The 14834-nt window shown below is 31.5% G+C and overlaps 1 protein-coding gene across 1 annotated transcript; it reads left to right on the top strand.

Moving 5' to 3' along the window:
- Nucleotides 1-3253: 3253 nt before the first annotated feature.
- LOC109009484 (nucleosome assembly protein 1;2-like) lies at nt 3254-8901 on the top strand. The gene is made up of 12 exons (XM_018989960.2): nt 3254-3458; nt 3554-3597; nt 3913-4008; nt 5075-5167; nt 5587-5671; nt 5765-5826; nt 5913-6097; nt 6208-6385; nt 6475-6518; nt 6670-6868; nt 8353-8370; nt 8540-8901. The coding sequence occupies exons 1-12, from the start codon at nt 3413-3415 to the stop codon at nt 8606-8608; spliced, it is 1119 nt and encodes a 372-aa protein (XP_018845505.1). The 5' UTR covers nt 3254-3412; the 3' UTR covers nt 8609-8901.
- The last annotated feature ends 5933 nt before the right edge of the window (nt 8902-14834 follow it).

Below are 14834 nucleotides of genomic sequence, written 5' to 3'. Positions count from 1 at the left end.
TTATTTTCCTGACCAAAATAACTTGTTCAGCTCCATATACATACATACATACATACATATATATATATATATATATATTTATATTAGGACAGGAACAACATGCAAAGCACGTTAGCCTAGTTGAATGAAATGATTATTTTTAAAAAATAATATATTTTTTATAAAAAAAAAAAATTGATTTCAATCAATAATGTAATGCATAGGAAAAAAAGAAATATAAATTCTAGCAAATATTTTTGGATAATGATAGTTAAGTAAATGCTTGCATAAATTAGAAAATAAAACGTTAGTTCAAAGACAAATAAGTTAAAATAGGTCATAGGTTGATACAAGGTTGGGGGATCTGAAATTACATTTTTCCTAATAGGAGCATATATGATGTAGATGTTTTCCTGAACAAAATTTTTTTTTTTTTTGTTAACATAAAGTTGTGAGCCACTCCAAATTATCAAATTCAGTATACTCTCCTAGAGAGTCACGTGCTCAGGAGAAAAAACAAATTCGACTCAAGGCCGAGAATATGGCATATGATCGAGAAAGGGAGAGAAATAAAAGTAGACAAGAGGACGAGAGACTGAGGTTGGAGGCGGAGAAACTGGAAATCGCCCAGTGGGAGAGAGAGGAGCACATAATGTTACTCAATGTGAGTACGTTGCCTGAGTTTAACGAGTATATTTTCAACAACTTCAAAGGAAGATATTGACGAGACGCAATACATAAAAAATTTGACTAGAACATTCTTTTTTGTAACTTATTTTTTTATTCAGTATTCGATGTCTTTGTATTTAGCACAAAATTTATTCAGTATAACTTGCTAGACTGTTGAGACTGATGTTGATGATTTTTTTGAAGGACTTTGGCACATTTGTTGTATTTTATAATTTGTACGTTAACAAATATTTATTGAGAAGATAGAAAACGTGGTTGTTGAATTTGAGTCTAACATGGATAGATATTGCTTGATTACAGCTCGACATTACAAATTTTTAAACTATTACAGATAATGAAAATATTACAGTAACAATTAGCATGTTCTTGAAGAAAACATATTTTTTTGGAATGAAAATTGTATAGGAATACATGGTCGCTACTAATATTAAAAAGATAGAAAACCCATCAGAAATTTCTCTTCTATTGTTGGGAATAAATTTGCCATTAAAGTTCAACTAAATCTGCTTGTAGTTGATGATGTGCCAAATTATCTCTAATTTCATGATGGCGCTGAATGAAGTTGATAAATTCTTTTATTGGATTGTGCGACAGTTTTGGAATATCATCATCAACTTGATTATACTCCATGTGAGGACCCTGACTATCATCACGCTCGTCCTCAATGATCATGTTATGTAAAATAACACATGTTTTTATTATATTTGTTAGCTCATTGATTTTGAAAAATCAGAAAGGTCCACGAGCGATTGCAAATCGTTGTTGAAGTACCCCGAAGGCACGCTCGACATCTTTTCTTTCGGATTCTTATACTGCGGCAAAGTTTTTCTTCTTATTCCTTTGGGGTGATGGAATCGTCATTAGAAACATTGACCATTTGTGATAAATACCATCGGCAAGGTAGTACCCCATAATGTAGTTGTTGCCATTGATTGTGTAATTGACTAGAAAAGGACGTCATTTGGCAAGTTCCGTGAAAATAAAATATCTATCTAACACATTACGTTGGAGAAAAGACAAAAAAAGTTTCCGTTAGAAAAATGATAAAGTATGTTACTGTTAGAGGCATGAATTCAAAATGTTACTGTTGTACCATTTTGTAAAAAAAAATTTATCATCAATACGCGGGTATGTATTACCGTTAGAGAAATTGAAAAAATATTACCGTTATATGAAAATGAAAAAAATGTTTATCGCTAGACAAATGCAAATCAAATATTACTTAAGTATATACAAACAAAATCATATTAAAAAATACCATCGCGTTGGAAAATGCATATATTAAAAAAATTATTACTTTTAATACCAATGTTGAATTGAAAAATAATACTATATCCGAGAAAAAAAATTGTATAAGTATTTATAAAATGTAATATTTGAAAAGAAGAGAATAAGACAAAAGAATTAATTGTTAAGAATGGAAATAAAAGTAAGAGAAAAAAGTAATAAAAAAATAAAAGAAGAATATTATTTTAATAGAATATAAAAAGGATATGGAATGATATGTAGAATGTTTTTTGAAAATGAATAAAATTTAGGATAAAATTATAGGGAGTGTCATTTTTAGCTAAAATTTAGGAAAAAATTTTAAGGAAGCAGATGTGAATGCTCTTACCATACTATACTACTTGTCTACCACTAATTTATTTTTTTAATTTTTTTCTTCTCCAGGTCAAGACTTCGTAAGCTCATTTCATCCTTTCTGCTCACGTCACACTCTACCAAAGATTTGATTGACACTCAAAGAAAAGTGTCAGCTTCTAACAATAACAATAACAAATGATGAAATTTCTTTGTATCAATATTAAAAGGAAAATGGTAGTAGGTCCACGGGTTTACCTTCTCATTTTGAAATGTAAATTTTTTAAAAAAGTTTATTTAATTTTTTCTTAATAATTAAAAAAATAACTTTTAGTATATTAATATATTTTTTATTTTTTTTAAATATTTAAAAAATTAAAAAACTTAAAATGTAAAATTTGTACTAGTGAGCATGCCTAGTTATCAAAGCTGGACGGCACATTAGTATTATTCATATTCAAATCGATCACATTTCCACTCTTGCTCAAAACAGCCTACGATTTTGTCCTCCTCGCAACCCTGTCGACGATCATCCAGTGACCCGAATTCTCTCTTCTGCTCCTTCTCTTTTTTGCTCTCTTGTTAAGAAAGAAAGAAAGAAAGTAAACACAAAAATTGACAATTCAATTAAGAGTAATGTTATATATAGTTGTAAAAAATATAAGTATTGTGCAAATCGTTTTAAAAATGAGTGAGATTTACTATTAAAAAATTAATTTTTTTATATAAATTTCGTATTTACCTAATTTTTTAAAATTTTGTGTAATACTTACTATTATACTATACAAATATAATTTATTTTTAATAAAATGTTGGAATAGAAGATATATATTGTGGCCGTAGTATGCGAATATTTAATTATAAAAAAAAATTAGAAAAAAAAAAGTTTAAGCTCATTTATTTATTTCAAATCTTACAGAAAGTGTGTAGACGGTAGATGTGATAAAACTGACAGCAAATCCTGAAGTGAAAGCGAGCGTGCAGAGGCGAAAGAAATTAAACAAAAAAAAACGGATAGTAGACCGGTAATACAGCTGACAGCATAGAGGCTATCATTTTCCTTTAAAAAGAGGGGCTAGGGTTTTAACTTCGCTGCTTCCATTGCTTGTTCTCTCTCGCATCTCCGTAGCTCCTCTTCCAACAAAATAACGCACGAACTACAATGAGCAAAGACAAGGATAACTTCGGCATGTCCGATCTCAACGCCGGTATTCTCTAATTCCTTAAAGCCCAAATCTCTCGTTGTTGTCGATCTTATGTGCTAATCTATTTTTGCCGTTTTGTTTAATTTTTCTGTGCGTAGCTCTCAACCAGGAGGATCGAGCAGGCCTTGTTAATGCTCTCAAGGTTAGTAACTTTTTATACATGTCTCTCTTTGGCTGCGGAGAATACGAGGAAAGATGAAGTTATACCGAAGCCAACTTCGCTTTTCTTGGCTCTACCAATCAAGTGGCACCGTTTTTTCATTTAGTTGGAACTGGGCCTCTGTTTGGCTATCGCTTAACAGCTTGAAGTTCCGTACCTGTGTTCCTGGATTTGTTGTCCTTCTTTTTCGCTCTCAATAAGAAAACTCTGTTTGAGCTGGAAATTCGTTGACATCTTATCTTTGCTTTTAGGGTTTGATTGGCTAATGGTGCTAGAGTTTCTTGGTGTTGTCTGCAGGATAAGATACAGTCTCTTGCTGGGCAGCACTCCGATTTGCTCGAGAATCTAACTCCCAAAGTCAGGAGACGTGTCGAGGTTCTCAAGGAGATCCAGGCATGTCTCTGCCTTTATTTTTTGCGAAGAATGCTAAAGTAATAATTTATGCTCTTTAGTGCTAGATTTCTTTTTATTTTCCCAATTTATTTAATCATCAACTTTCTTTGATGGATTGACTTTGTTGTTTATCAAGGTATGAGTCTATTGTTTTGGTGTGTGTGTGTGTTAAATGGTGTGCCAATGCCAATGTATTCTTTCAGTTTCAGTTGGTAATTGCATTTACTGAGGACCTTTTTTTCTAGATGAGATTTGTGAGGAACTGCTCCCAGTGGTGTTTTTATGTGAGGATTGTATCTAATATTTTTTTTTTATAATAGAAATTTCATCAAAAATATTTTTTAAAAGTATCTGGAGCATGCCATTTTGTTGGATTCCACACGGAGATACCGTAGTGTGATTCATATACAATGATCTTGCTGCAAGAGCCAACCTTTTAATACAATTTGAAACTTTGGCAGAATAACACCATTGAAGTCCATCCTAGGATTTAGGTGATTACTTACATTGTTAAAGTCTAAGGTTAGGTTTGGATAATGAGTTGAGATGAGTTGAGATGAAAGTTGAAAATTAAATAAAATATTGTTAGAATATTATTCTTTAATATTATTATTGTTTTGGGATTTAAAAAAGTTGATTTGTTTATTGTATTTTGTGTGGAAATTTGTAAAAGTTGTAATGATGAGATGAGATGAGATGGGTTGAGATTAACTCTCAATCCAAACCGAGCTTTAACTCCTGTTTTAACTTTGTTTAGTTTTGACCTACTCAATTTGAAATGAGTCCAACTGAGCAAAGCATATTGGTGTCTCTATGCTATTGCCTTTTTCAGATTGTAGCCATGTGCACAGTGCCTTAGAAGGATTCCACCTCCTGCTTTCTAACTCCACATGCTACAATCATTTTGATGCAAGCTTTTTTCATAGTCTTCATTTCTGACAAAATATAATAAAACTTGTGCATTATTTTGCATAATGCCTTTCGTCTCATTGTGTTGGTTGGCTTTTGTTTTTCTTGTTCTTTTTGTATTATAACTTGAGTTTCTTGACTCTGTTTTAATGTACAGGGCCAACATGATGAATTAGAGGCGAAATTTTTCGAGGAAAGAGCAGCTCTTGAAGCCAAATATCAAAAGTTATATCAACCACTGTATACCAAGGTATCATACTGGTCTATATTCTCCAATAAGGATGAGAGTTAGTAGAGCTCTCTCTCTCTCTCTCTCTCAAACACTCCGTATGCTTCTTGATCTCCACGTCTTTTCAGTTTAATGTATCATGAAAACTGAAGAAGGCCTTCCTAGGCTATTTTAGTGTTGCACTACATAGTCACGATTTGTTGCTTTCCTGTTAATTACAGAGCCCACCAACTATTAACCGTGATACTTCACCTAAGAACTATACCTAGGGGGTCTAAGATAAGCCTCCGTTGAATTAACTCCAGCCATACCTGGTGCCTTTTGCTTGTTTTTCATAATGCTTCATGTGTTGGATACTGACTCCTTTTAAACTAACGTGACATACATTAGTTATTGTGTATCCCTTTACCCTGTTTCATAATTTCACTGAATGCTTGCAGCGATATGAAATTGTAAATGGTGTTGTTGAAGCTGAAGGAGTTACTGATGAGGCAGCTACGGAAGGAGAAGATAAAGCTGCTGAAGGTAACTGCTTAATATTGATCCAATACCTGGAACTTTTTTTTTCCTTGGGTGGGCTTCATTTGTCGCTTGATGTTGAATTATGTGTTTATGCAGAGAAAGGGGTGCCTGAATTCTGGCTTACTGCAATGAAAAATAATGAAGTGCTAGCTGAGGAGGTCAGCCTTGTCAATAATAATTTCCCGTGCTTGGTGCTTGTATATGATTTTATGTAAAATTGTGGTTTCCTGTTGTATGCAATTAGATATCCGAACGTGATGAAGGAGCTCTGAAATATCTCAGAGATATTAAATGGTGTAGAATAGATAATCCAAAGGGGTTCAAGCTTGAGTTCTTCTTTGATACAAATCCTTATTTCAAGAACTCTGTCTTGACAAAGACATATCACATGATTGATGAAGATGAACCTATTTTAGAGAAAGCAATCGGGTACCTACATATCGGACCTTGCTATGGCACTGAAATCTTTTATTTTATAATTGATTATTTGATAAGCTTGTGCACAGCTAATTTTTGATCAATACTTTTTGTGCCTTTAGGACGGAAATTGAGTGGTATCCAGGAAAATGCTTGACGCAGAAGCTCCTTAAGAAGAAGCCTAAGAAGGGATCGAAGAGTGCGAAGCCAATTACCAAAACTGAAAATTGTGAAAGTTTCTTCAACTTTTTCAGTCCACCTCAAGTCCCCGAGGATGATGAGGATATTGACGAGGATGCTGTATGAACAATATCACGACATTAAAAAATGATTGATGAATGTTGACTCTTTATTTTGTACTTGATTTTATTTTTATTCTATTTGGGCAGGCCGAGGAGCTCCAAAATCAAATGGAACAAGATTATGACATTGGGTGAGAATATAAATAATCTTTTATCCATAATCAGGTTTATTAAGTGGAAATTTTGTTCAAGGGTTGTGGCTGTAGTGTTGAACTGAAATCTTTTGGCAACACAGCATGAATTTCATTATAGTTTAATTAATAATTATAATGCTTTATGTAGGTCAACTATTCGAGATAAGATCATTCCCCATGCTGTATCATGGTTTACTGGGGAGGCTATTCAGGAAGATGAGTTTGGAGACATAGAAGATGATGATGAAGATGAAGACATTGAAGAGGATGATGATGAGGAAGAGGAGGACGATGAAGACGAAGAAGAAGATGATGAAGATGAAGAGGAAAGTAAGACCAAAAAGAAGGTGAGTTTTTTAACGATTTATATTTGCTAAGTTTTAGATATATTATTGGTTAAGCTTAAGCACGGAAAAGTTGTTGGCATTTGCATGATTAACTTTTTTGTCCTTGTGTTTCTAATTTGATCATCTCGTTCTTTGGACTCGCAAGTTTTTTGTATTAGAATCTTTTATCAAATTCCCTTTAAATAATCAATTAGAAATTTTTTGTGGCACATCTATTAAAAAAAAAAAAATTGTGTGGCATGTCACACGGCAAAAAATAATAAATAAGAAGGTTTTAAAAAGTAAATAATCATCTTAAAAATCATGTAGAAAAATCTAAAAAATTAAAAATGCACAACAACAATAAACATACCAAAAATACTTTGAAAGCCAATTTTTTTAAAAGATGTAACAAAAAGTACTAAAACTGAAAAAAGAGAAGTAGAAACGAATGATAAATTTAATGAGAAGAGGGGAGAACGATAAATTTAAGTAGAAATGAACGATGGCAGAGGGGAGGCCTCCGCACTCTCCCCACCAAGTCTAGTTGGTCATTCAAGTGTTGCTTGAGTTGGCAGGCATGAATTGGCTTCCTAGGACACTCCTAGGCTGGCCTTCCAAGTCCCCCCAGGTTGGCCAACCCAGGTCACACCTTGGTGGCCAACCTAGGTTTGGCTTAGGTTTATCAACCTAGGTTATCTGTGGCAGGCTTTTTAATAGTTTTTGTGAAGGATAATGATAGGCTTACTACTTTCTACTACTCATTTACTATTTTTATATTTTTTAATTTTTTAATTTATTTATTTTTTACTCAATGGTTAAGGAAGTGACTATTAGTTACTTATCAAAAAAAAAAAAAAGGTGACTATTAATGAAGTTGTATTTTTTTTAATTTTTTCGTAATGATTTAAGGATGTTAAAAAAAATACTTAAAAGAAAATAATAAAAAATAAAAATTTCAAAGACACTATAGAATAGTAAAAGGGTAGTAAGGCTATCACAAAAATCTCATTTTTGGTTTTTAAGTTTTTGTAGGTTTTTATCTAGTGTTTTTTCTGTTTGTGTTGATTTTTTTATAATAACTTTTAGCTTTTTATTTTTGACATTGTTTTTAATTTTTAGAAATTTTAAATGAAAAATTATATTCATGATCCTCACAAATCACACCATATTTTTTTTTTCACTCTTATTAAATGTGTGGTATTTGGATGATGAGTAGAAAAATTCAATAAGTTTAAGAAGAATAAAACAAAACAAAAATTAAAAAAATGTGGTATGAGGTGTGTGAGGATGATGAGTAGTAAAACTCTTTTTAAAATGATTTATCATCTTCGATCTCATTTTTTAGCTTAATTTTTTTTTGTTTATATTTACTATTCTTAGGCATATGTCGACACCTGGCATGTCACGTCAGTTTTTGTACTTCAACCCCTTTATATTTCATTTTTGTTTTAAAAGATGGTACTAATCATTATTTGTCAAATTGATTTGGAATGTTTTTGCAGTCGTCGGCTGGACGCAAGGTGCAGTACTTGTATTCCTATTTCCCCTTTTCCGTTATCATCAATCTAAACACCACGCGCCCCAAAAAAGATATATACAAGGCCCATCCTAGTTGCTTTTACTCTTCTTTTTCCGTTATTGTTATAAGTTTAATTAGAATTTCCTAATCAATTGTGTTGTAAACTGTAGAAGAGTGGAAGAACACAAGCTGTGGATGGACAGCAGGGTGAGCGGCCTCCAGAATGCAAGCAACAGTAGGGTAGTAGAGTTTGCTGTAGCCAGCAGATGTGATATGCGTGAGAGTTGCAAAAAATGTTAAATCAAAAAGGGGTGCCGATTTTGAATTTTTTTTTTATCACTTCATATTTTTTCTTCCTAATGTTTTATGAGGAATGATTTTGGGTCTTTTTTTTCTCCCTTTCCTTATCTTCATGTTGGTTTAAAAAGACTGGTTATATAGTGAGATATGTCCTGTGATTTGTTCATGCATTTAGTGGTTACCTTGAATGTTTCCAGAATTGCTCCTAGTAAATCAACGTTTTGGAGTCCATATGTTCTGATTGCTCATTTTCTCTTGAATGCAGATATTGAGTTGAGATGAAAGTTGAAAGTCGAATAAAATATTGTTAGAATATTATTTTTTAATATTATTATTGTTTTGAGATGTGAAAAAGTTGAATTATTTAGTATATTTTATATGAGAATTTAGAAAAGTTGTAAGTCTGTCACTCGATCTGGGCATTATTTCGATCATTTTCTGATTGATTTTGTTCCTTATGGGCGTTTGGTGTGAATGCTATTATGGTGTCTTTTAGCAGTATTTTGTGCATGTCAAACATGGTGTAGCCTAGGTCTTGCTATTTTTGTTGGCATTGATTTTTCTACTAGTATCCTAGCACTTTATCCAATTTGCCTCTGTTTTCGTGAACCAGTCTTAATCATCAGTGAGGCACTGGTTCCGTAGATGACTCATCTTGTAACAAGGACTCTGCATCCCCATTTCCGTGAAGGGAAATGAAATAGAATGGAATGGAATGAAAACAGGAATTTTATCTCTATAAAAATAAAGTAAAAGATAAATAAGAATTTTTTTTTATGAAATGTGTCATTCATTTTCTTTCATGGATGTTCAACTGCAAGAAAGAGTAATTCTATTTATTATTTCAATTCTCATTATCATCTTCTCATGGATCATCATTTCATGATGTGATATTACATGATTGAAATATTTATTATATTTTACTTGTGAATTTATCATCTAATTTCACATTATGAGATGATGAGAAGACGATGAAAAAATAGATAAATAGATTTTTTCTTTCTTAAAACACTACAACAAATTTTGTAAAGAAAGGGCCTACGTAGAAATTTTATACACTGATATAATTTAATGTGATTTTTTAGATTGTAAAAATCTTTTTATTATAAATAAATCTAAAGTATAACTTCTTTGTATCATGTAAGAGTGCAAACTTCTTTGTATAAAATTTGTGTGTAGAAGTATAACTTCTCAATTCCTTATATATATATATATATATATATATATATATATCATATTTTGTTAAGACAAAATACCATCTCTCTTCAGCCAAAAAATCACACACATCTTGAGCATCTCTCCACTTTCATCTCCCCCCAAGTTGGAAGTTTGTTTCAATGAAGTATAATAGTAACGCATCCCCTTACCGTAAATTAAGGATGTCACGTATTTTCATAAATAATATCAGGAAATAGATCTCGTATTTTAAATAAAGTAAATATTTAATTCATAAAAAGAATTATTAAATAAAACATGTTTTGAGAAATATGATTGAAGTATGAAAAAATATCTATTAGAAATTAACTAAAAATCCTGGAATCAAGCTTCCCCATCTAATCTAGCCTGCTCGTACTCATCTTTCTCACTTGGGTGATTTAAAATATAAAAGAACTTCGACTCAGTAAGAAACTCATTATAACGTAAATATACTTAACATAATTTTTTTTTCATAAAATATTTATTGCTGAGAATTAAAATCATGATTATTTATAAATATGCTAATGACATGCATGACTTGAAAATATTTCTGGTATAATGATTGATTTGACTGATTTGAATTATTTTGACTTATTTGGATTAACTGACTTATTAACTGACCAACACACTTAACCTTATGTGCAAAATTGTACATTGGTCCCACATACTATGGCCACAATAGGGCTGAGCACCGACCCTTTCGGAGTCGGAGGGCCCAACCTCCGACTCCGACTCCGACTTTGTCGGAGGTCGAATCCGACCTCCGACTCCGACTCCACACGTACAGAATCCGACTCCGACTCCGCTCCGACAAGTCGGAGCGGAGTCGGATTTTTTCATTTCAAAATTCCTCACTTGGTTTACACGTAAAATTATGGAGATCATTTTGTTATGTATTAAACTATAATGCCAAATCTGGAAATAAACATAGAAAAAATCAACATTACCAAAACACAGAGACATGGGTTTAGACTTTGGATAACCTACCGAATCTTCAATGGGCAGTGATTGATCTATGATCGAATTCGAGGGACGGTGTTCCGTGTTTGCACAGCTGCAATACACCTCAAGAGGCCATCGACGGTGACGACGGGTCACGGACTCGCGGGACCTAGGGTTTCAAGGGAAACTGCGAGAGAGGCTACGCCGACGCGAGAGAGGGGCTGCGCGAGAGAGGGGCTGCGCGAGAGGAGCTTCGAGAGACTGAGAGAGGAGCTGCGCGAGGGAGGGGCTGCGAGCCTGCGAGAGGGAGGGGACTCAGGGGAGGGCTGCAGGCCTGCAACGCGTGCGAGACGGAGAGAGCGGAGGGCTAGATTGAAGATGAAGACGGAATAAATAAGAATTGAAGATGAAAGAGGGGGAAATGCCGAAATGGAACTCCGAACTGATTAATTAACAAGTATAAACGGCGCCGTATTGTACTATACAATACTAATCTATTTTATATATTATATATATATATAAATGAAGATTCACAACAAAATTATATGATATATATTATTATATATGAATATTAAATAAATGCAACATATATGAAATATTAGTAATACACTAATATACTTGCTATATATATATTAAATCTCTAATCTCTTATACTTGATATATATATTAATATATTAAATCTCTAATCTCTTATACTTGATATATATATATATATATATAATATATATAAATATTAGTTATACACTAATAGTATTAGTATATTAGTATTAGTATTAATATTAGTTATACTAATAGTTATATTAGTATTAGTTATTATTAATAATATATATTATACTAACAATGATATTAATACTATATATAGTTACAGTGATTAGTATAACTATATTAGTATTAGTTATAGTGATTTAGTATAACTATATAATATATTAGTATAAGTTATAGTGGTTTAATATAGTTATAATACTATAAGTTATAACTATAGTCTATATTAGTATTACTATTAGTTATAGTGATTAGCATAATTATATATTAGTATTTGCTATAGTGATTTTAATTTAGTATAACTATATAATAGTATTAGTATAAATATTATACTAACTATATCACTAATAGTATTAGTACACTAATGTCTAAAGACTAATACTAGTATATCACTATAGTTAATAATTTAATAGTACCCTATAGTAATATAACTATATTAGTATAAGTTATAGTGATTTAATATAGTTATAATACTATAAGTTATAACTATAGTCTATATAATAGTATTAGTATAAATATTATACTAACTATATCACTGATTGTATTAGTACACTAATGTATAATACTAGTATATCACTATACTAAATATATAGTAATATAGTATTAGTAATTAATACTATAGTGATTTGTATAGTAATTTATATATAGACTTAAAGTGGTTTACTAATTTATATATAGTAATTAATACTATTAGTAATTTATATGAATAATACTTTAGTTATTATACATTAATATTATATGTTATTATAAATTTATAGATTAGTGTTTATTCATTAGTATTACAATATTACATGTTGATGTTATTATGCATCTTAGTGTTTATAGTATATTATAGTCATATACTAAACTATTATTAGTCAATTTAGTCTATATATTATAGTATAAATATATTATTTAACTAGTATATTATTGAGTTTAACTAACTATATAAGATATAGTTGTATAAAATTTAAATAATTAATATATAGAAAAACACATCTTTTTATAAAAAATGTATAAAATCGGAGGCGGAGGCGGAGTCAGAGGGACACGTCGGAGGCGGAGGCGGAGGCGGAGTCGGAGGCGGAGGATCGGAGTCGGATCGGAGCGGAGTCGGAGTCGGATCATCAGTGAATCCGAATCCGACTCCGACTCCAACTTTCAAGAGGAAAAAACCTCCGACTCCGAATCCGACAAGTCGGAGTCGGAGCGGAGCAGGAGCGGAGTCAGAGCGGAGTCGGATTCGGAGTCGGATTGTCGGATTTTTGCTCAGCCCTAGGCCACAAGGAGAACCTCTAATCTAATAAAATACTATGGTGAACCATGCTTGAGTCTGTGGCTTACATATCCATCCTTCTGCAATGGTACCATGCATCTGAATGGTCATCTGATTCATCTGGTCTCTATCTTACACTTGGTCTTATGAAAGCTTATGTGTCTTGTGCAATGTAAGATGCATAATACATACATAACTATAATATGGAGAATGAAACATGATCATTAGTTATGATGAATGACATGCTTGCAAATATCATAACATGCATGGTACATAAACATTGGCTTTTAAGGAACTGACTTTAATAATAATAATAATATAACTAGCTAACATGTGCTAATCCTAATTTTATGATCAAGCTTCTTACCTCGCAGCGCTAATTTTCAAAATGTTGCATCGTAGTTCATCACCTATACGAAATACAAGAGAAAAGAGACATTGCAACGGGTTGGTGGTTGGTCTGAGATCAATGGTAACTAGGGGTGTAAAAACAATCAGTGAATTGGTAAACCGGACTGGACCGAATCGGTGGGTTGGGTTCGGTACCGAGTTTGGATCGGTCCAGTATAGGTTTTATTTTTCTTAAAACCGGTCAAAATCGGTCTGGTTCCTGTTTTTCTTTTTCTAAAACTAGATCAGACCGATTCATATATATATATTATAATTTTTTTATATTGTATATAATTTTTATATATAATATATAATTATATATAAAATAGTTTTGTATTATATGATAAATTACTAACTAATATAATATTAAATTTTAAAATTTTATATCATTATAGTCTATTGTATTAATAGTTATACTAATACTATATAGTGCGTTTTAATAGTTATATTAATACTATATCATTATATATTATAATATACTACAATATATTATAACTATAGTATTATATACTATTATGTATATAATATATTAAAATTGAAAAATCGGATTAGAACTGGTAAAATCGAAAGTACCAATTTAGAGGATAATCAGTGCAGAATCAATTCTTGAAAATGCAAAATCGGTTCGATCTCAAATTTTGTTTAAAATCAGATCAAACTGGACTAGTTATACCCCTAACGGCAACAACAAGAAGATGATGGAAGACAACAGATCTAGGTTGGCCTGAGCTGCGGTAGGGACCAATCGGGGGTTTGGGTGTGACGAAAATTTTAGTTTGTAGTGGGTGTGTGTTCTAACTGAACGATGCTGGGGCCAGTTGGTAGCTTGTTTACGTTGTGGCTAAGAACAAATATTTTGTGGAGAATTTGTAGATAACTGAGGGTATATAAGGATGGAAGAGAGTGTTGAACGTGTTTCACTCGAAATCAATCACCGACTGTGATTCGGGATTGTTGCGTACTTGGGATTTGCCGCAAGATAGGAATTTGAAGATGGGGGAGTGTTCGGCATATTTGATTTGGTGTGGGAGTTTGATGTTTAATCTGTATAAAAGCATTAGTATTGGTCTATGTATATGCATATGCAAAGTTATATTTGCATAATATGACCTTAAAATCCTCTATATTGACTTATGTATATCCAAATATTTAGCTACCTATGAATAGTGTTTATCCAAATTTGGATAAACACTATTCACCCTACAAATCATATTTTAATAATTATTTATCTCTCCTCCCACTCTCTCTCATACAATCCTTTCATTTTTTCCCTCCTTCAACAACAAAACAAACATTCACTTGCACATTCATTTTATTATTATAATATATTATAATTTTTTTTCATTTTATTATATTTTTAATATATTATTATTAAAAAATTATATTTTTTATTATTACATTTGTATCATTAATGTCAAATGTATGTAGTGGATATTAATTGTAAAATATATATATAAAAAAAATGATTTTAGCCAAAAAGTAATAATAATAAAATAATAATATTTTATTATTATTTTGTTTCAAATATGCATAAGCCAATATAAAAATTTTACTTGAATGGTAAAATAAATATGTAAAAGATGTAATTTTATTTATGCATATGCATAAACCAATACTAT

Source organism: Juglans regia, chromosome 1 (assembly GCF_001411555.2).
Source record: "Juglans regia cultivar Chandler chromosome 1, Walnut 2.0, whole genome shotgun sequence".
In the NCBI taxonomy this organism is placed as follows: Eukaryota; Viridiplantae; Streptophyta; class Magnoliopsida; order Fagales; family Juglandaceae; genus Juglans; species Juglans regia.
Note: the sequence above shows the minus strand (reverse complement) of the source record. Positions and strands in the feature narration are given on the sequence as shown.